This window comes from Panthera leo, chromosome B1 (assembly GCF_018350215.1).
Source record: "Panthera leo isolate Ple1 chromosome B1, P.leo_Ple1_pat1.1, whole genome shotgun sequence".
In the NCBI taxonomy this organism is placed as follows: Eukaryota; Metazoa; Chordata; class Mammalia; order Carnivora; family Felidae; genus Panthera; species Panthera leo.
The window spans coordinates 198,958,525-198,981,386 of NC_056682.1; the positions used below are offsets into that span (position 1 = coordinate 198,958,525).

Consider the following 22,862-nt stretch of genomic DNA (forward strand, 5'->3'; position numbering starts at 1 on the left):
CAGCCCATAAGAGGTGCTCAGTGCCCACTCGACAGAGGTGGAAAGGGGAAAGAATGATGTCCTGACTCCTCTCTGGGAGACCTTCTGCCTTCCCTGGTTCTCAGGGCTGGAACCAGTGCCTGCTGTGTTCCCACAGCCTCCTGGGCTTCCTTCCACCACAACACAAACCCCAGTTGCAGCCTTTGTGTGTGGGACCATTCGTATATGTATTAGTCAGCTCTCTCTGTGATAATGCTGTGGCACAAACATCCCTCACACCCAAATCTCAGTGGCTCACAGAAACACATATTTTTCTTACGAGCCTTGCGCTCTGCTTTGGGGATACGTGTGGGGTTCAGGCCTATTCCTTGGGTCTCTCATGCTGGGAACAGAGGATCCCAGGACCAGCTCTTCTCATGATGGATAGCAGCAGCACGAGAGAGCTGAAACATGGGCCATCTCTTAAGGCCTTCACTCTCTCAGAACTGGCACACTGACACTTCCTCCCATATACCATTGGCCAAAGCAAGTCCTATGGCAAACCCCACATGAGCAGTGTGGGAGAAGTAGGAAACACCTTATCCCAGTGAGCCACGGAAAGGACAGGAAGAGCAGGAAGAATTGTGAGTAGTCAGTATTTACACAATAGCTCATTATTGGAGATAGTAAACACCTCTTGTGCTTATGTTTCAGGCACCAACATCAATTCATTTATTCCCCATAATAACCCTAGAAAGGGGAGGTAATATTGTCAGTACCCATTTTACAGATGAACAAACCGAAGCCAGAGGAGGCTAGATAATTTACCCAAGTTAACTCCCCAGAGAGTAGCAGAGTGGGATAAACCCTGAGCGGAACAGGGCCCGGAAGCCAGGCCTGTGAACATTTCCTCCGCTAGCCTGTTGACCTAGATAGAGGCTGTATCGCTTTATGCTGCATTCAGTCTGGTGCCTGGTTTAGACGGGCCAATCCGTGCTTGTTGGCAGAATCAAAGGCAAGAAATGTTTACTGGTCATTTATTACATGCCAGGTACCATTACCTGCTTTTATAAATAGTTTCTGACATAATCCTCGCAGCAATCCTGGGGAGTTAATATCAGTCTCCCCAATTCACAGATAAGGACTCCAAGACGAAAATGAGGCTTGTCTGACCCCAAGGCCTGGCAGTTTGGGCCAATCTTAAATCTAGCCGGGTCGTGCTGGATGGGGCGGGCTCCATTTTTTCAGCTTTTGGCTCTTGTCTCTGGGGAGTTTTTCGCTGTATTATAAAGGAGACAGCCCCTGGCCCCCAGAACGCCTGCCAGAGAGAGAGACAGAGCGCGAAAGATGGGGGTGGTCGGGGGAGAAAAGATTAGGGAGGGGGAGAGGGAGTCTCAAAAAGAACCCATTCTTTCTACCAAGGCCCAGACAGTGACTGAAGGCGGCCAGCAGATGGCAGGATGTGGCCAAAGATCCCCCGAAGCCAGGCGTGCTGGGCGGGCTGCGCGGGCTGGCTTGCAACGCGCGGGTACCCAGCTCGCCCCTCAGGGAGGCTCCCCGGGGGTCTGCGCTCTCCCTACGAGCCTCGGGGTGCACTCAGAGCACCCAGCACTTAGCACCCTGGTCCCAGGCTCGTCTCCTTCCCCGATCTGGGCTCCCCAGCTCCCGCCGCCAGGGACCCACGCACCCCGATGCGAACCCGCCCTTTCATCAGACTCTGAGGCCGCGCAGTCCTGGGGAATCCCGAGGTGCAAGCCCGGGCACGCGTAGGCAGAATGGTTTGGGGCAAACCACGCCCCTGTGGGGGCCTCAGTTTCCCCATGTAGAACGAAAGGGGCCCTAACGGGTCTAGGCTTTACTTCCGTTCATTAAATATTCAGAAACACATGAAGAGGAAAGGCGTCTGTTGGAGAGCCGGCAGACACCCCCACTGCCCGTGTGCCAGCTCGAACGGCAAAATAAAGCCCAACGGGGCGTCCCGGGGGCTCCCTTCGCGGCCAGGACGGACCGAGAGCTCCTCTCCCTCCAGACCTCAGTCCACCTGACTCCACAACTGGCGGCAACGATTTTTCTAACCGTTGGGGTGTTGAGAGGTGACGTGGAGCGGTGTTTACGAGGCGCTCGGGCTGGGCTCGGCACACAGTAGGCGCTCACAAACCACTCAACGGCGCGTCGGGAGCGCCCCTCCCCCGGGATCGCGATTATTTCCCCCGCCGGACCCACCCCGCACTCCGCTCCGCATCCCCCGCCCCCCGGCTGCGCACCTCCGCCCGGCCGGCCGCGCCCCTTCCTCTGGGCGCCCCCCGCCCCTCCAGGGGGCTGCGCTCGCCCCCCGCCCGCCCCGCCCCCTCCGCCCGCCGCGCCGCCTCCCGTTCCCCCCGCCCGCCGCAGCCGGCGAGGGGCGCGGCTGGGCGGCGGGGCGGCCGCGGGGAGCTCCGGGTTTCCGGGCGGGGGCGGAGGGGGCGCCCGCAGGGGAGGGGGCGCGGCGGGCGCGGTCCCGCCCCTGCGCGGCGCTCGGCGCCCCCCCCCCCCGCCCCGCCCCCTCCCTCCGGCTGGCGCGCGCGGCTGCAGCCTGGGCTGGGCGCTCGCAGCGCGTCCCGCGGCCGGTTCCGCGCTCCCCGCTCCGCGCTCCCCGCTCGGCGCCCCGCGCTCCCCGCCGCCCGCTCCCCGCGGCCGGGCATGTAGCAGCGGCCGGCGCCGCGGCGGAATATGGGCGGGAACCACTCCCACAAGCCCCCCGTGTTCGACGAGAATGAGGAAGGTAAGAGGCGAGGGGCGCATCCCTCGGTGCCCCTTCGCGGCGTGGGGTTTGGGGGGGGGTGTGTGCTCGTCCCGGGGGCCGCTGCCTCCCCCTCCTCCCCTCCCCCCTCCCCCGGGGCCCGCGCGGACGGGGTGTGCAGCCGGGCTTGGGGAGCCGAAGGAGGAGCTGGACGCGGGTCCCGGGGGTGCTCGGCTCCAGCTTCCCAAGCCCAGGTCTCCATCAGAGCCTGAGGCAGAAGGAGGCGGCCTGGGTGTGTGTGTGTGTCCACGACGCGTTTGGTCCCTGCGCGGGCAGGTTCCACGCTGCTTCCCTCCCTCGCCCAGGACAGCCTAGGGAAACTTTTCTTGCTTAAACTCCGTGGTTCCAAAGAAGGCGTCTCGCTCGCGGCAGCCTCCCTGGCGGGGTTGTGGGGGGGGGGGGTGGGGGGCGCTGGTAGAGGTTGTCCAGTCTCATCTCAACTCCAGGGCTGGGCTTCCTTATGGCGCGGGGCCGGAGGGCTCCGGATGGGAGCCGGCAGAACGCCTGTTTCCAGTGCTGTGTGGCCGTGGGCAAGTTGCTTAACCTCTCTGAAACCTTTGTTGCCTCACCTGTGAGATGAGAGTGATGTTACCACCTCCCACCGTAGGATAGAGGATCGTTTGAAGCTCAGCCAGTGGTCATCCGTGTGCAAAGTGCCTTAGAAATATAATCAGCACAGTAGGGTTGGTGAGCTGTTAACTCTGCCTTTAAAACCCTGTGATGGTTTTCTCCAGGCTTGTCCGTGCCCCAGAAAAGAGCTAGGATGTACAGAGCACATACTATGTGCCAGGCACTGCCCTAGGCTTTTCTGTGGGTTCTCACAGTTTTCACAGCAACCGTATGAGGTAGGTACTTTTGTTGTTCCATTTTGCTCTTGTAGAAAGGGATGTGGTCTGGTTCCTAAGGAGCGGAGCTGGCTTGGGGGGTGGATAGTCTGCCCCGGAGACAAGTGGATCTCATCGACACCCAGGCATAGGCTTGTGTGCACAGATCGTGGTTTCTAGAATGGCCAAGGCTATGTGGGTGGTAGTCACATGCTGGGTCCAGATAGCCCCTCTCAAAAGGATACGTGAAGACAGTTAACATGAGTTAAGGGGGTCAGGCCTATTTGGTCCTTTTCTGAAGGAATTCCTCGTCTAGTGGCACTGAATGATCCATGACCATCCGTGGTGATAAGGGCAGGGAGTGGGGCTGGTGTAGGCACTTGGGCACCCAAGGACACCTGAGGCCTTCCCGGTTCTGTAGTCTGGGGCACAGGCAGGCCAGGCGTGGACAGAGGAGAGGTAGGCAGGGAGGTGGCGGAGGCCCTTGGGTGTCCCGGGAAGAGTCTGGACACCATGCAGCTGAACCCACGCCCCAGCCAAGTTCACACTGACCCTGAACTTCTCCACGGAAGTCAAAGCATTCTTGACACTGAAAGTGATTTTGACACTGTAGGAGTACTGTGCTGTGGGGCAGCCTGCTTGGGGTGGCTGTGGGACAGGCCTGTCCCCTTTTTGGAGCACTTTTGTCCTTCGAGATTATATTCGGGGCTGCTCGCATCTGGGAAGATATATACTCATTGACAGGTGGAGAGCATGACTGGCGTCAGAAACCTTCTATTTGCAACAAGTCAAAGCTCTCCCATCTGTTTTGGTGAAGGGATCTATATTCGTCTGCCCAGGCTGCCATCACAAAATACCACCGATGCTTAAACAACAGAATTTGTTGGTGCTGGTGGCTTCAGTAACAGAAATTTGTTTTCTCGCTGTCCTAGAGGCCGAAAGTCCAAGATCAAGGTGCTGTCAGGGTTGGTTTCTGGTGAGAGCTCTCCCTGGCTTGCAGATAGATGGCTACCTTCTCCCTGTGGCCTCGCATGGCCTTTCCTCCATGTGCTTGAGGAGCTAGAGAGAGATCTCTGGTGTCTCCTTCTCTTCTTTTAGGAATGGCAGTCCTATCAGATCAGGGCTCCGCCTTTATGACCTCACTTAACCTCAGTTATCTCCTTAAAGGTCCTGTTTCCAAAGGTAGTCACACCTGGAGGTTAGAACTTGAACATGAAGTTTGGAAAGGACAACAAATGAGCCCGTACCAGGAGCCTTTCACGAAAGCCATGAACTTCTTACATAGAAGAAAGCGCAAACTTAACACATCAGCTCCAATTATAGGGGTTCGTGGTTCTGGCCTGGATCAAAGCTTGTACTTTAAGTAAGGCTGTATTTCAGGGTTCTTAGCATGTTTCTGTCTTTTTTTTTGTTGACGTCTGTGTCTGTCCTTTATCCCAGAAAATGTGCTGTATACTATTGATTGGCAAAATAGTTCTATCTGGTGTAACCAACCTTTTGATTTTCCTGCTGTTGTCATTCCTCGTTCCGAAAGCAGATTGGGCCCAAGGTCGACTGCCTGTTTCAGGACTTGTTGAAATACAAGGTTAGGACTCTCCTCGTTTTGCCAGCTTCCAGCCCAGTGAAACATTAACTTGTTTGATTTTGCCAATGTATGCCTCAATTATTTTCCTGTGCAAATAAAGCACTGTATTTGCCACCGTTTGAGTCAATTATCCTGGAGGCATTTACTGACCATCTTTTCTGCACCCACCCCTATGATGGGCACCAGGAATATGAAGAAAATGAAGGCAAAATCCTAACCCTCTGGGAGCTTCTAGGGCAAATAAATGGCCAGGACGATGCAGGGAGCTCAGAGAGCTATGGTATCTTAGAAGAGAGTCTTTAACCCTGGGGCAAAGGGGAGAGGCAAAGAAGACTTTCTCCTGTTGAGTCTTGTGAAAATGGTAGGTGTTACCAGTAAGGGTGGGTTGGTGGAGCAGGGAAGGGTGTGTTAGAAGGCTGGAACAGGATGTGCTAAGGCAGAAGGTGAAGAGTAAGCATGGCTCAATGGGGAGGTTGTGGGGCGTGGCTAGTATTCCTGCGGTGTGGCCTGGGAGGCTGGGAGGCACAGGAGATACGAACCCCGAGTGCTGGACCAGCTTTAAAGGGCCAAGTGGCCATCGGCTCGGGCTTGATCATTTAGGCATCTGGAGTCACTGAAGAATTTTAAGCAGGGAGTGACATGGTTCAGTGAATGAGCACGCTGTCCCAAACCAGAGCTGGTGGGTGGTTGACGACAGTAACACCTACCCAGGCGAAGCAAGTCCGGTTTGTAAGTAATTTAATGCTACCCCCTGGCTGAAGCTTTGCCATTGCATAATTGTCCCATGGCTCGCTACATTCTGATGGTAAAAGTTTAACTCGAGTCTAGGTGATATTAACGACTGTGACTTACTAATGCCTTGCACGGACTACTTTTCGTACCGAATTGAGAATCCTCACCAACTCGGCCCGGGAGGTCTCAGAATCTGCATTTTACTAGAGAGGTAAGTGAGGACCTCAGGAAAATCCCCTGGCCTGTGTGTGGGTGGGGGGGAGCTGGGACTCACACCCAGGTCTATTTACTTCTAGAGTCTGGCACCCGACCGCGTTCCCTGTGCTGCCTGGAGGCCCAGGGGAAACTTCGCTCTCCCAGATACATACGGCCACGCGGAATGAGTCCAGCACTCAGATCAGGCTTTGCGACGGGGCTCTTTGTACAGACGTTGGTAGGAAGATAGTAGCAGTGTATTCTGACGGTACTTGCTTGTTTACAGTAATCATCTCATGTATCGTCTTTGCAAAAAGCATTTGTTGGGCAGTTACGTCACAATACAAATTCTGGGAATGGAAACAAAATCCTCCCCCGTTCCAAATTCATATAAAAATTGCATTGAAGTTGTTTTTCCCCCCTCACTATCCTTATCCACATCTAGACATTTTTGTATAGGAGTGTATCTGCCGCAGAGACCAGGATTTCTGCTTTTTCTCCTAGCCTTGTGTTTAAAGAAGCTTAAATCGCAACAGTGTCTTCAAATCGATATTTTAATGGGCTGTGATATCCCACCAAATGGAACTATTATAATTTACTTAAGTATTTTCTTTTTGTTAGACAGTGAGGCTACTTTCATTTTTCCATCTTTATAACCTAGTTCTTGAACATTTTGCACATTTTTTCCTTCTTTTAAACGAATTTCTTAAAATAAAGCATAAGGGGAGAGATTATGGGATCAAAGGGACTGAATACTTTTTGGAACTCCAGAAACGTCAATTATGTTTCCGAAGGGTTTTTATCAACGTGCTATAAATTTATGGCCAGCATTCACATTTGCGGGGTATCGATTTAGCAACCTCATAGCCAGCTCTGGGCATTCTCATTTTAGAATGTCATAAATTAGAAGGTCATTTAAGAATAAGCGTTACTTCGGGGCACCTGGGTGGCCCAGTCGGTTAAATGTCCGACTTCAGCTCAGGTCATGATCTCGCGGTCCGTGGGTTCAAGCCCCGCGTCGGACTCTGTGCTGACGGCTCAGAGCCTGAACCCTGCTTCGGATTCTGTGTCTCCCTCTGTCTCTGCCCTTCCCCCACTCACACTCTCTCAAAAATGAATCAGTGTAAAAAAAACAATTAGAAATAATAAGTGTTATTTCTATATTATTGGGTCAGGTAATTTCACATGCAGCTTAGAACGTGAACACATCTTGGTCTAACTAAATACACAGCAAAAGTTGCTCTTTCTTCTGGAAATATTCAGACACGTAAGGCAATTAAATAATCACCCCCTAGAGTTACAGTCATGCTTTAGCTGGAGACACTCTTTTGAACCTGGGGTGTCTCAGTCATGTGTGATTCATCAAGTATCTGATGTCTGTGCTGCAGGGTTCACTGGTGAATTTGCCTCAACTTTCTTAGTACTTTAGGCCAACTCCTTCATGTTACAGCTTGGTTTCCATACTTGTAACAACGGTGGCTTGGGTATGAGGTGGAAACCAAAAAGATTCCGAGAAAGTTCAGCATTGCATGCAATGAACTTTGCTCTTCTAATTAGTCTCTATAGAGGTGGAGGCTAGACAGATGCCATGTGAGGGATGTGGGTTTAGGGGCTCCGTGTTCATACCTGTAGCCGGCAGGTGCATATTTAATGCAGGAGTCTAGGATGTAAACCTTAGACTTGAAGGTTTTTAAGATCTGGACCTCACTTGAAAATGTGTTTTGATTTGTCTTCTACATGGGGGATTAAGAAAATAGCCATGAACCCGTATGAGGTGGTTTAGTAGAAATGAACATAGAAACTCATAGAGACAGCTCCAGAGAACCTGGAGCCTGCTTAACACAACACTCATAGAAAATAGGTATGAATTTGGGGCGCCTGGGTGGCGCAGTCGGTTAAGCGTCCGACTTCAGCCAGGTCACGATCTCGCGGTCCGTGAGTTCGAGCCCCGCGTCGGGCTCTGGGCTGATGGCTCGGAGCCTGGAGCCTGTTTCTGATTCTGTGTCTCCCTCTCTCTCTCTGCCCCTCCCCCGTTCATGCTCTGTCTCTCTCTGTCCCAAAAATAAATAAAAAACGTTGAAAAAAAAATTAAAAAAAAAAAAAGAAAATAGGTATGAATTTTATAAGCTTAAAACAGGTGTCAGTCATCTCGATAAAGTCAGACGTATGTATGCCAACTATCGTATTTCATTGCTTCTAAGGCATTCGTTTTTCCACGTTTTCAGTCTCTGAAATTGGGGGTGCAGTTTGGCTAACGTGGTATTTGTGATGGAGCTCCTACATTTTTTTTTTAACTTTTATTTATTTTTGAGAGAGAAAAACAGTACGAGTGGGGGAAGGGCAGAGAGAGGGAGACACAGAATCCGAAGCAGGCTCCAGGTTCTCTGGAGCTGTCAGCCCAGAGCCCAGTGCGGGGCTTGAACCTACGAACTGTGGGATCATGACCTGAGCCAAAGCTGGACGCTTAACCGACTGAGCCAGCCAGGTGCCCCTGTGATGTGGCTTTCTTATGTGCATGGGGTCATAGCTGTTCACACTAGTGTGGTACATAATAGGGCTAACCGAGCTTTTTCAAGTGACTAGAAAGATTCACATCGTAGATGAATTGGCCGCATTTCCTTCTTGGTGGCACATAAAACCATGTGTACGTTGAACGTGGATGGCACCTGAGATCGGGTGGAATGTGGCACGGTAGACGAGCCTCCTTCCGTAGTAAATGACAGAAAACCAACACGAGGTCCTTTGAAGGGAATGGATCGGCTCTGGTCACTTGTCATCACCTCCATCACTATCATCTGGTCCAAGCCTTGGGCTGGGCCATTACAAGAGCCTCCCTCACTGGTCTCCTTGCTTTCGCTCCTGCCCCCCTGAACATCACCTCAGTGCAGCACCAGAGTGATCCCGTAAAAGTGGGCGTGGGGCACGTCGGACCCTGCTCAGCCCCCTCTCCTTCTGCCGCAGCAGCAAGTAGACGCAGAAGGTCTTACAGGTGCCCATCAGGCCCGGCCTCTCTGACCCCATCTCCCTCCTTTCTCCAGCCCACTTGCCTCCCTGCCGCCCCTCAGACGCACGGGTGCCCTCCTGTCTCTATTCTGTCTTCACACAAATGTCACCTCCCAGTAAGGCTGTCACTGACCACCCTGCTTACGATGGCACTCCCAACCCACCCTCCTGGCCTTGCCTTGCTTCACGGCAATTTGTCATCATCTGCCGTACGGTTTATTTTACTTCCTTCCTTAGGTATAGTCTGTCTTCCTCCGCGCGGTCACAAGCCCCCTGAAGGTAGGGACGTGATGGGATTTATTCACTGCTGTGTGCCCAAGACCTAAAAGAGCATCTGATACACAGCAGGTGCTCAATACATTCTCGAAGGGTGGATGAATGAAGGTGTGCATCTCATGGCGGAACCAGGTTCTCAGCTGATGTCATCAGGGCTCTGGCTCCTTGGATTCTCTGCTCTCTTCTGCATGGCTTTGGGCCGGCTCTGTCATCATGGGGGCCCTACCACCTCTGGGCTCGGAGCCTCACGGAAGAGGGAGCATCTCTTTTCATAGCTGTTGCAGAACAAAATCCCAGGGTTCGTGGTTAAGTCCTGAGCATTCTGGAACGAATCACTGTGACCGGGGAGAATAAGGCTCCATGTGGCCAGACTGGGTTCCTTGTCCGACCTCAGGGCGGGCGTTGGTACCACTTGGGGCATCTGGGTTACGAAAGTACGTGAAGGATTTTCCCAAGCATTGCCGGCTGTCAGCAGCAGCAGAAGGGCAGCTGGACGAGGGGCAGGCAGGTGAAATGGCCAGAAGCACCTGTTATTAGCGTGGTCTTTGAAACAGGTGTGGGACCCTCTGGCTCATCTCATTTAGTCGTCTGTCTGATCCCATGAGACCTTCCGACGAGCAGCAAGCACTTCTTTTTCCCCTTTGTGCCTGCAAGGCTGAGGACAGGGCCAGTGAAGGCGCATAACAGCTATTTGTTGAGTGAAAGGTGGAAGGTAGAGGGAGGGGAGATGGCTTTCCCACAACGTGCGCTGGAGTGAAGAGGGTGTTAAGACGGAGACAGGGTTTCTGGCGAGTCTTGAGGGAAGGGTTTAAATGCCTTGAGAGAAAAAGGATCTGTATTTTAGGAGGATCAAACAGCATAAGCTAGCACTGAGCTTAGGCATTTTCCTGAGAGAATTGGGAGGAACAAAATATTCTTAGCAGTACTCAGTTGTCTAAAATCTGGGCTTGGAACAATCGCAGATGGAAATGGAGAAAATGTTCTAGAAGGAGCAGCGAGGCTAGAGGATCGCGACACCCTGGAGGAGTATTCTCGTACAGAAAGCAACGGGGCTTCCTCTCCCTTGCGGCATATCTGGGAGTTCCTCGGGACCCAGCCCTTGGACCTCTTCCTTAGCCCCTTGTCCTGTTTCCCTGCTGATCTTGTCATCGCCTGCATGCCTGTATCAGTCACCCCGTATCATTCCAGGTACAGTCAGGAGACCGAAGCCACACGGGTTTTCAGAAAGGAAAAATGTACTACAAAGGATGGCCATCTAGTAAAAAGGCTAACTACGAGAAGCAGTCAGAGAGGACTCTGGGAGTCCAGAAGTAGCAAGTTCAGCAGGACGGCTGCTCCCTGCAGGGCTGAGGGTGAGGGAACAGGGAAGGGACTGGAATCCCAGAAGCCTTGTCTGGACAGGCTGTGTTTCCATCTTTGGAGAGGGCCCGGGGGCCAGAGGAACGGGCAGCCTACTGGGGGGCAGAGGACCTTTGCGGAGGGTGCAGCTCATCCTTGAGGGCCACCGAGGGGAGGGCCGCCAGGCCCCCTGCACGCTGGCCTGCCAGTTGCCAGGTGTGGACAGTGGCTGCAACAAGGAAGGAAGCCCCTCCCCCTGTTCCGGTCTGGCAGTGCCTCTCGTGCGCCCTCTGTTGGCGGTTCCGGGCGCGAAGCACCGCCCCCGCGTCACAAAGCAGTGGATTTGGAGCCGAGAGACAGTACATTAATAACTGGTATGCATTTCTTTTTTTTAACGGTAACTCAGTAATTTATTTCCTTCATTCATATTTCTCCTCTGGGCTCCAAGTCTGTGTTTCTATGTAATCCCACTTGGATGTCTCGAAAGAATTAATGCCTTAGATTCAAAATAGCCTCAGTCGAACTCACGTGCTTCCGGAGTTTCCAGGCTTACCGTGTAGCGTTGTTATCTAGCCGGTTGCAGAGGCCAGAATATCTTGGCTTGTCCTTGACTCTTCCACCCGCCTTATCCCCCTCCCGCCCCCCCCCCCCCCCCCCCCGCACGTCCAGTTAGGCACCTGGCCGTGTCGATTTTACCTCCAGAATGTCTCCCAAATCTGCCCCCGTCTTTCCAGCTGCACCCCTGCCACCTCCCGCTCAGACATCGCCCCTCATCGGGCCCCCATGCCGCCTTCTAATCTACCTCTTGCCTTTCAGCACATCTTCTACCAGCTTCCATGACCTAGAGCTGAGACTTCAGGTCCCAGCTATGATGGTCAGCCCTCTTCAGTGGCTTCCACTGCTCTCACGGTCGAGACTCAGACTGTAATGTGGTCTCCGAGGCCCTGTAGGGGCCCGAACCTGTGTCCCTCTCCCGTCGCGTCGTGCGCGTGCATTCTCCCTCGCTGCAGGAGTTAAATCGCTCCGCACCCTTAAAGGTCTCAGCCCCAAACCTGGCACGTGGTTACTTTGTTTTTTTTAATTTTTATTTCTTATGTGAAACTCATCGTCAGATTGGTTTCCATAGGACACCCCGTGCTTATCCCAACAGGTGCCCTCCTCAACGCCCATCACCCACTTTGCCCTCTCCTCCACCTCCCATCAGCCCTCAGTTTGTTCTCAGTATTTAAGAGTCTCCTATGGTTTGCCTGCTTCCCTCTCTGCAAGGTTTTTTTTCCCCCCCCTTTTCCCCTCCCCCCCTGGTCTTCTGTTAAGTTTCTCAGGACCATGCAGATTGCTACTTTTCTTCTGCTTGTAGTCCGTGCTGTTGTTTACACTCCTGGGCCATAGGGCATCCTTTCAGTCTCTGATAAGTTTCACTGCCACTCCTGCCCCAGGGCCTTACCACGTGCTGTTCTCTCTGCCTGAAATGCTCCCCCAGCCCACCCCCCCTTGGCTTGGTTATCTTCCACTCAGTCCTTCTGCAAGGTTCCTTATCTGATTTCCCACACCGGGGGGGGGGGGTGGGGGGGGTGGGGGGGGGGGGGTGGGGGGGGTGGGGGGGGTGGGGGGGTGGGGGGGGGGAGGGTCACAACCCCCCTCAAATTACTGCATGCTCCTTTGTGGCATTTGCCACAGTTGTAATTCTACCTTCAGTGTCTGGTCCAGGTCCCACCGCTTTCCGAAAGGTCTGTCCTCATAGCTGCTTGTCCTTAGAAAACACAAAGAGAAATCACTGTTGTAACTTAGGAAAAGCAACAGGTTCCCTCCTGGTATGTGAAGAACAACGCTGTAAGAGAGGGATGGTTGGCTCCGTTTCATCTCTGGGGATGTTGTGGTTTGGAGAGGTTAACTCGGTGCCTTATGTGGTAACATAAAGGCTTGGTCTCACTTCTTTCTGTGTCACTGGAAAGCTGTTTCCCTGATACCAGGCTTTCCCCAACTCGATCATTTGCATCCCACTTGTGGAATTATTTAATTTTTTTAATGTTGATTTATTTTTGAGAGCGAGAGAGAGACAGAGTGCACTCGAGTGGGGGTGGGCAGAGAGAGAGACGCACAGAATCCAGAACAGGCTCCAGGCCCCAAGCTGCTGGCACTGAGCTATCAGCACAGGTGGAGACTTGGGGCTCCAACCCACGGACTGTGAGATCGTGACCGGAGCCGAAGTCGGACGCTTAACCGACTGAGCCACCCGGGCGCCCCAGCTGGGGAATTATTTTTTACCATGGCCGTATCGAGCTGTACTGTCAGTGTGGAGGCCGACGCTGTGGGGGCTCGAACCCACGAACCGTGAGATCATGACCCGAGCTGAAACCCCAGAGTCGGATGCCTAACGGCTGAGCCACCGAGGCACCCCATACTATCTTCTATCTTGACTGGTTTTACTTTAACAGAACCTTTTGTGCAGGAACTTTATTTATATTTCTAGCTTACATTGCAAACGGATTAAGACTTCTATAAATAGGAAGCAAGATAGAGTAGTGGATATAAAACAGTGATGCTCAGAGTAGCAAGACATGCGTACCTTTTGTAGATCCTTAGCTTGTGACTTGCTCGCTGGAATTTGAAAATTTGTTTTTAAATTCTTATTTATTTTTGAAGGGGGGAGAGAGAGAGAGAGAGAGAGAGACAGAGTGTGAGCGGGGGAGGGGGCAGAGAGAGAGAAGGAGACACAGAATCTGAAGCAGGCTCCATCCAGGCCCCGAGCTGTCAGCACGGAGCCCGACACGGGGCTCGAACTCGTGGACCGAGAGATCCTGCCCTGAGCTGAAGTCGGAATCTTAACCCACTGAGCCACCCAGGCGCCCCTCTGTGGATTTTTCTAATGGATTTATAGTGGATGGATTTTCAGCGGTGCCGGACGGCGGCTCTGTGGATGCAGGGCCTGCCCGGCTCAGGTGCTGGCAGGTTCGTGGGAAAGTTACGTCAGGCCCCCGAGGACAGATGAGCACCAGAGTCTGGCCGTCAGGCTGAAGCTCCAGCCTGATGCTCTCTCTCTCCGTCAGTTCTCCTCCCCTCTGGAGTCATGCCCCAGCTTCCAGCCCAGCGCAGAGATGGGGCGTGGGCCTCTGGGCTTGTGTGTGTGTTTCTGGGACACCAGGCCCCCTGCGCGGCTGCATCGTGGAGTCTTCCAGCAGGGACGCCCCTGGCCTAGCATGGTGGTGAAGAGCACAGACCCAGGGTCAGCCTCCTTGGAGCCCTGAGCGGCTCTGCTACCTATGGGCTGAGTGACCTTGGGTAAGTTTCTTTTCCTCCCGGTCGGTTTCCTCGTCCATCAGATGGGGATTAAATGAGCCTTGCTCCATAAATTGTTTTGAAGGATAAATGAGTTACTCCGTGTGAAATGCATACGACGTCGTCTGGCAGATAATAAGTGCCGTATAAAGATTACTAAAGAAGGTTACACTCCGCGACCGAGGAAGGTCACTACCCAGAGGTTAAAAAGCAGGGATCGGGTGGGTACACGGGTTGAGACCCCGAGTTTCCTGGGCATTGTCTGTGTGACTGCGGGCCGGGGACTTCACCTCTCTAAGCCTCAGTTTCCTCCTCTTGAGAATGGGGCTGCAGTGTGGGGTTGCCATGGGAATGGCGTGAGGTGATGTCAGCACCGGGCAGTGTAAGATAGGACGAGTCTGCGGAGGGAAGTCAGGTGAGAGCTGCTGCTTCCTGAGCCCGAAGGAGGCGGTGACTTCATCCCTGCTGGCTGTCCGTGCCGCTGTCAGGACCCTCCTTCTCATTTCCATTCTCCTAGGAAACAGCCCATTCTGACAGCCTCTGCCCTCAAAGCTCCCTTGCCCGAGTCCTTATTACATCTGTCAGGAAGGGCCAGGCCTGTTTTCAGAAGCCTGGCTCTGGCAAGTCGTGTGGAACAGCGACCGCGGACCAGGCCCCTCTTGCTGGCGGTCAGGGCCACTGACGTGGGTCAAGCCGCCTTTCAAGTCTTCTGTTGGTTAAATCCCTACAGAGGGCTTGGGGGCTGGAGTGGGGTTTTAGGGAGATTAGACCTTGGGCCCCTGCCTGGTAGAAGACATCCATCCTCTTAGGCATTTGAGGGGAAAGAAGAAAAGATTTCCGGAGGCCTTAGTGGTGTGGATTGAATGGAGTCTTGCAAAATGAGTAAACTGAAGCCCCCACTACTTCAGAACGTGACCTTATTTGGACGCGGAGATGCGATTAAGTTAAGACGAGGCCTTTAGGGGCGCCTGGGTGGCTCTGTCGGTTGAGCGTCCGACTCTTGGTTTCGGCTCAGGTTATGATCTCATGGTTTGTGAGTTCGAGCCCCGTGTCGGGCTCTGCGCTGAGAGTGCGGAACCTGCTTGGGATTCTCTCTCTTTCCCTCTCTGTCTGCCCCTCTTACACGCTCTCTTTCTCTCTTAAAATAAATAAACTTTAAAAAAAAAAAAGAGAGAGATGAGGCCATTAGTGTGGCCCCTAATACAGCAGCATTGGGGTTCTTATAAAAAGGGGATATTGGGGCACACAGGCAGACACGCACACGAGGTTAGAAAGCCATGTGAACTGAAGGCAGAAGTTGGGATGTTGGCTAATGTACGTACTAGCCAAGGGGCACGGAAAATTGCAGGCCGTCTCCCGGAAACTAGGAGAGAGGCAGGGATGCGATGTTCCCTGACAGCCCCAGAAGAAATGGCACCTCGATTGTGATCTTGCAGCCTCCGGAACTGGGAGGGAATACACTTCTGTTGTTTCGAGCCCCCTCAGTCTGGGGTGTTTTGTTATGGGGACCCTGGGAAACAAATACACCTAGTTTTACCATTACGTAGTAACTTCAATGTGTCATTTCAGATAAGGCCCCAAACCACGTCTGGGAAGCGTTTCCAGAAAAGCCAATTCTGAGACCAGTCCTGAGGGAGGGACAGGTAACTATGGGAAGGAAGGAAACCACCGGGACCACTGTGCTGGGAGAGGCCTTTCCAAGGCAGACAGGCAGCAGGTGCAGAGGCAAAGTGGGCAGAGAGAACTGGGTGTTCGGTACCCCAGAGTTCATGGGGAGCAGTGTGAGGGGGTAGGGGGACGTGGCCTTAGAGATGGAGCTGGAGACTACGGCCAGCGCCAGGCGTTTAAGAGCCTAGAATGTGTCTTAGCTCCAGCTGCAACAACAAATACCCCACACTTGAGACATTTGTTTCTTACAGCTCTGGAAGCAGGGAGTCCAAGATCAAGGTGTTGATGAGAGTTCTCTTCTGGGTTGCAGACAGTTGTCTTCCCCGTGTGTCTTCACTTGGTGGAGAGGGAGGGAGAGCCTGTCTCTTCCTTTTCTAAGGACCCTGATCCCATCCTTGGGGCCCCATGTTCATGACCTCATCTAATCCTGATTATCTCCCAAAAGCCCCACCTGCAAATACCGCCCCATTGAGGGTCAGGATTCCTATATATGAATTTTGGGGGACACAATACGCACAGATCCATAACACTGAGGAATCTGACTTCTATTCTTAGTCGGGAGGGCTGACTACCTAATTTGTGGGACTCAGTGTGGAAGAAAAGGGTGGGGTCCCTTGTACAAGAACCACAACATCGCCATTAAAGGTACAAAAATCTGAAGCTTTTTCCTTTCTGTCATGGCCTCTCTTTCTCTCAGTTTGTTGTGATGTGTTAAAAAAGATTTTTTTTTAATGTTTATTTTTGAGAGAGAGAGAGAGAGAGCACGCACACGAGTCGGGGAGGAGCAGAGAGAGAGGGAGTCAGAGAATCCAAAGCAGGCTCCAGGCTCTGAGCTGTCAGCACAGAGCCCCACTCGGGGCTCCAACTTGTGAACCACCAGATCATGACCTGAGCCAAAGCTGGACGCTTAACCGACTGAGCCACCCAGGTGCCCCTGTGGTGGTGTTTTTAATCTGCTATTTAATAACTTTCTAGGCAAACAGTATTTACAATTTTAAATTGTCACGGAAAGAATATTGTGTAAGGCCGGTTTTAAATGCAAATACGCACTTTGCCCATGGGTGGAACTGTGAAAATTGCACAGTTCACGTTTCAAAGCACGTGCGTGCATCTGTGTTTCGTTCTTAGAACAGTGGAAACACTATGCAACATAAGCTCAACAGTTTCCATCTCACTCCTGGCTGTGTGCACGCGTGCTGGCCCTCTCCGCCTTCAGCCTACCAGCGCGGAAGGAGAGAGAGAAGAAGGAACCTTGGCTGTCCCCTCTTTTCCTTTCCTTTCGGGTCTTCATCTCAGTGTCCGTGGTTGGCTCACGCGTGGACGTAACGCGGGGAAGAGGGTATGATGGCGTTCCTTAGTGGCTCATGCTCCTCAGAACTGCTTCCTTTCTGCCTCTGAAGCAAGGTAGTTCTGGTGGGGACAGAATGCGTGGTCTCAGGGCCGTGAGTGCCCCTCACTACTCAGGGGTAGACCACACACATCTACCTGGGTCCTGCTGAACCCGCACACATTGTGGTTCCATCCACGGAATTCTGTGCCCGTGTGGCATTACAGGTGCTTGGTGTGCGTGGGAGCGGGGGCGGAGTGGGGGGGGGGGAGTGGGTCCACATTGGGCGCGTGAGCAGAGGTCACGCGCCCAATGTGAGCGTGAGGGTCATAAATGCTTGCGTGAGTGTCGATGGCGAACTTGAGTCACTGCGTATTGATGTACATGTTAACAAAAGTACAGCTAAAGATGCTTTACAGATCTTCTAGCCCCGTCGCCCCGTGGAAAGTGCCAGTGAGTTCCTGCTTCCAGGTGATGTAGCTGATCAAAGTTAACAAAATCGTGGCACAGCTGAATTTCCTGCAGTTCACTTAAGTGGTCTGAGATATTGATGAATTCCATTTAAAATGTAATTATTTTTAAGCACACTTTTTAAACAAAATCGAAAAGTCGCTGCATGCCATGTTTAATAAGTTCCAACACAGTTTCTTAACCCTCCTCTCTAGAGTATAATTACTCCATCAATGTTCCCGGAGAATCAAAGGGAGCTTAAGGGAACACACCTCTCATGCGTTAAACCAGAATTGTGCTTGCTTTGGATTTGCATTTGAAAGTGATTTGCATTGGCATTTATTTCTTCCCGAAAATAACAAATGTTTCTGTTCTTCCCTAGGTATCATGGTCTTAAACTGAGATCATAAATCTTTCAGAGCTGCTATTTGTCAATCCGTTTAATTTCTGTGGGGTGGTGGGTGGGGAAGGAAGAAAACTATGATTTAGGATTATTTTTCTTTCTGAGCCAGCAAATAAGATATAAGATTACAACCCCCTCATCCTTCCCCCCCCCAAGTCTCAGGCTATGTCTTGTAGACTTACATTTTCAATTGCCAACCCAACCCAAGTGTTTTACGGGGTTGTCTAGGAGGACCCCTACCCTGAGTGCTTCTCAGTTGAGCTCTTGCTTCCTTGCCTGATCCCCAAATCCTCCTCTTCCCGACTTCTCTACTTGAGCAAATGGCACTTCCATTCTTCCAGTTGTTCAGGCCAAACCTTTGGAGTCGTCCTTGACTTACACCTGCTCATCCTTGACTTTTCTCTTGTTGGCACATTACACCTGCCCGCTGACCCCTAGTCCTGTTCTGTGCCCACCATTTCAACACCAAGCCACTGAGAAATCTAGAGCAGGAACCCACCAAGACTCAGGTCTCTCATTTGTCTGAGGCTCCCGCTCCCAGTTCTGTTTTTCTCAGTCTTTTGGAATTTATTGAGGCGTACTTTGGTGAACTTGCCATGTGTTCCTGAATACGTGTCCTGAAGTGCTTGCTGCCGTGCTCTGGAAGTGTCGCTTAGGGACGTTCACATCTCTTGTATCTTTAATGAGTTGTTGCTTTATAATAAAAAAAAAAATGATTGCTGAGAGAGGAGTGTCAACATCTCTAGATATGATGGTGAATTTTTCTATTCTCCATAGTTTTGCCAGTACATATGACTTCTGAAGTATGTTAATAGTTAGATGCACATCGAGGGTTATTTTGGTTTGATGAACGGATGCATTCTGTCTTAAAGTACTGCTTGCTTTGACTTCTACGTGGTTGCAATTGATATAATCAGACCAACTTTCTAGGCTCAGTGTGTGTGTCATAAATCTTTTTCCATCCTTTCATTTTTAATTTTCTGTATCTTTGTAAGCATCAATTTAAACAGTTTCTAGTTGAATCTTCCTTTTGTTTTGTCTGAAAAACTGTGCCTTTTACTTGGAGTATTTAGCTTGCTTACATTTAATGCAATTTTTGGTGAGGTTGGGTGTAATTCTGTCACCTTGTTATTTATTTGTTCCCCCTGTTTTTTGCTCTTTTTTCCCCTTTTATATTGTTCATCTGGTATTTTAATATTGTACTCTATTTTGACTCTTGGCTTTTTAGCTAACCCTTTTTATATTGTTTTAAGTAGTTGCTGTAAGGATTACACTATGTATTCTTAACTTACCACGGTCTAATTTGAATTAACATTATATAACTTCATATATAACGTTAGAATCTTAAAACAGTTTGATTCCATCTTCCGATTTTTGTCCTGTTTTTGTCATATGTTTTTATTTCTGCATATAATATAAAAACCATGGTACCTGGTTATTATTTCTGTTTATGTATCAGTTGTCTTTAAGAAAAGAAAAAATGTTTTGTGTTTGCCTACATGTGTACTGTTTCCAGTGTTCATGGTTAGAACCAATCATGTAGATTCAGAGTTTTACCTTATGTCGTTTCCTTTCTGCTTGAAAAATTACATTTACCCCTCTGGTAATTCAGGTCTGCTAATAACAAATCATTTTCACTTTTATTTAACTAAAATACCTCTATTTCACCTTCATTTTTGAAAGGTATTTTCATTAGACACGTAATTCTAATTTGATATTTTTGTAGCACTTTAAGGTATCATTCTATTATTTTCTTGATTCTTGTTTCTGATGAAGAGTCAGACATCATTCAAATCCCCATTATTCTGTATGTGATTTGTCTTTTTATCTCTGGTTGCTTTGAGTATTTTTCTTTATTTTTGATTTTATAGTTTGCCAGTGATGTGCCAAGATATACTTTTCCTTGTATTGATTCTGCTTAGGGTTCACAGAGCCTCTTGCATTGTGGATTGATGTTTTAAATCAAATTTGGAAAACTTTTGCCCAGTATTTTTTCTGTTTTTCTCTTTCTGTTTTCTAGCACTCATATAACATGCATATCATGCCACTTGATAGCATTCCACAGATTGTTCGGGAAACTGTTCATTTTTTTCCTATGTGTGTATTAAATATGTTTTCTCACTTTGTTTTGCTTTGGGTAGTTTTTTATTGGTCTGTCTTCAAGTTCACAGACTCTTCCTTCTGCATTATCCAGTCTACTCTTTCAGTTAAATGAATTTTGAAAATTAAGATACTGTATTTTTCAGTTCTAGGATCTTCATTTGCTTTCCCAGATTTCCCATCTCTCTCCTGAAATTCCTCATGTGTGTGTTCACCATATTCATTTTCTTTTCCTTATAAATTCTTTAATAGTTCTGCCAATTTCAACATTTTATTTGTGTGTGTCCACGTCTATGGGCATTGTTGTTTAGACCATGGGATACATTCTCTTGTTTCTTTATGTACCTAGTAATTTTCTTTATGTGCTAGGCATTGTAGATGGTACATTGTAGAAGATGATACATGTAAGACACTAAACTTATCTCAGGCACAGTAAATAGGAGCTAGCATTATTATTTTAAAATGTTTTGTGAATACTACACCATTTTATTCAATGAACTTTTTATTTCAGATGCTGTGTTTTTCATTTCTAGAATCTTCAGTGGGTTACTTTCTTCCCGTGAAGAATATGAGTTTTGTTACATCGGTACAATAAATTGCTGACTGTTCATTTTGATCTTTAGAGTTTTGATTTCAGGCTGTGTTAGGATGGGTGTCTTTTGGTTTCATTTTTCATTCTGGAGTATAGCCTTTGCTTCTGGGACTCGGTGCTTACCCTTCCTGGGCCTCTCTGGAACTCCAGAATTTGTGTCCTCACCTCTGGGAAGCTTCTGGAATTTTTTATTCCACTCTTTCAGTTTTCCACCTGTTGTTTCACTGGGCTCCTTGGAGTCTCACTCCTGCCCATGTTGAGAGTCATCCAAGGACTCCAGGCAAGATGTGTAGGTACATTGTGGGGCATTGCAATTAATTGTGTTGTCTTATTTCTTGAATATAAATTCCCGGTGTGATGATTGAAGTAAAGAGCTTGAATGTCTGTAGAACTTTGTAACTCGTAAGACGTTGGCATTCCAGAGCATTTGCCCTAAGTTTTGTTGCTGGGAGCACAGCACAAGCATAGCAGTTCCACCAGAATTTCTCTCCAAAAAGTGTCAGCATTGTTAAATTTGTTTTCTCAATTTAGTAGATTTGATACGGGACTTGGGAGTTTCGTGAAAGTCCATGGTATTGATGCCTGAGAAGAATGAACCCCTTTTTCATGTCTTTATTTACTATTTATAAATTCTCTGTGAAAATTGCCTTTTTATATGTTTGTCCATTTTTTTCCTGCGGTATTTTTGAGTGAAAAATACATCCAAATAGGCTCTTAATTCACGTAAGTTACTATTTTTTGTCCAATTTTATTTTCTCCTCCTTTTAGGATTAGATTGTCATGGGATACATTGAAAGCTAACCCAATTCTGTTCTGGTGCATTATTTTAATTCTTTTTACAGTTAATACATGCTCATCATAGAAACATTAAAAACTTTAGAAAACTTGAAGAAATGGTTAGCAATCTTTATTTCGATGGATTTCCTGGTGTTTTCTTTCTGAGCACAGGGTCCCCTGTCCTCCACCCTCAGACTGAAATAGCCATTTTTCTTCCACTTTTCACTTAACAATGTCTCATAAACATTTTTCTCATCTTTTGACAAATATTTAGTACTGCATCGCTCCCTGGCGCGGTGCAAGATTCCATGCAGCTACAAGTTTGCTTAATGTTATCAGTTTTTATGGTGTAACATACCAAGCCATCATTCAAATGCATACAGCAATAAGCGTTCGGAATTCTCGCCCGTATTTCTGAAGCCAAGGCTGGAGACGCAGGAGCAATACGGGCCAAGCCCTCATGGCAATGGCACAAGGGTAAGAGGTCAAGCTCAACGGTACAAGTGCTTCATGCTTCTGCTTGTGTAGGACACCTGTTACTATCTGCTAGCTGAAGCAAGTCACATGACCAAGCGAACCCAAAGTCAAGGGGTGAGGGTACACTCTGCTAACCATGAAACCAACGCATCGCATCCACGTGTGTCTAATGCGACTGTGGGGGAGTGAGAAATTGAGACAAATAATCCAACTTACAACAGTAAGAGATAAATGTTATATTTCAACCAGTGTATATCATCCTGGTTATACACTATATCATGTGTATACAGTATATCATGTGGATATACTGTGATTTTCTCACGTTGTCTCTTATTTTTGGGTCTTTAGGGTTTTTTTTGGGACTGGGTTTTTTTTTTTTTTTTCTTATTGACTAGTAAATGAAATTTACTTGCATATTCACGAGGCTGATCCGTACTGACATAACCTGCATTCGCCATCTACCCCTAATGCTGTGGGACAACGTGCTAGAAAAATGTTGAATTTTAAGCCGGTGAACTGTGTACACAGTCATTGCAGGTTGCAAGATGGTAATGATGCCCGCCTCTGCGTGTGTAAACCTTTGCCATGGTTACAGTGGCCACAGCCAGGGGAGGAGATATTGATATCATGGGCTTCGTGGAACTTTTTGATAATTAAGTCTGGGTCCGAAGGGAAATCTTTATTTTTTCATCATTCACACTTCTCCTGGGCAGTCATTTTTCTTTCTCGGAATCGTTACGGGAGGGCGAGGTCCCTGGGGGAAGCAGGTCAAGGGAAGAGAGAAAGGGGGGCTTACTTGCTCAGACCTCACCGTCGCCACCGTCTGATGCTGGGGGGCGCTCATATTTCTGGGCTGCGGGTCTGGACTCTCACTCCACCTCCATACAATTGGCAACTAGAAAATTGCATAGTACTCTACATAGTAGTCCCCACATAATATTCATTGAAAGGATCAGTGAGCCTCCTCGTGTTTGTTACATATACATTTTTATTTTTTTTAGAGAGAGCACGAGCATGAGCGGGGGGAGAGGGCCAGAAGGGGAGAGAGAATCTTAAGGGAATCTTACGCAGGCTCTGCTCAGCACAGAGCACAACACAGGGC

General features: G+C 49.6%; 1 protein-coding gene across 9 annotated transcripts in view; it reads left to right on the plus strand.

The window, feature by feature from the left end:
* The first annotated feature begins 2,608 nt into the window (after positions 1 to 2,608).
* STK32B (serine/threonine kinase 32B) overlaps positions 2,609 to 22,862 on the plus strand; it is a 404,839-nt gene continuing 384,585 nt past the window's right edge. For 6 of the 9 annotated variants that reach the window (XR_006202037.1, XM_042936913.1, XM_042936916.1 and 3 more), the window contains exon 1: positions 2,609 to 2,719. Coding sequence is in view for 5 of the 9 variants with exons in the window: in XM_042936913.1 (XP_042792847.1) it covers positions 2,668 to 2,719 (52 nt within the window). In the remaining 4 variants the exon portion in view is untranslated. Of the gene's footprint in view, positions 2,720 to 4,761; positions 4,925 to 10,910; positions 11,065 to 22,862 lie in introns of those variants that run through there. The other 3 variants (XM_042936921.1, XM_042936922.1, XM_042936919.1) reach the window with 3 other exon arrangements.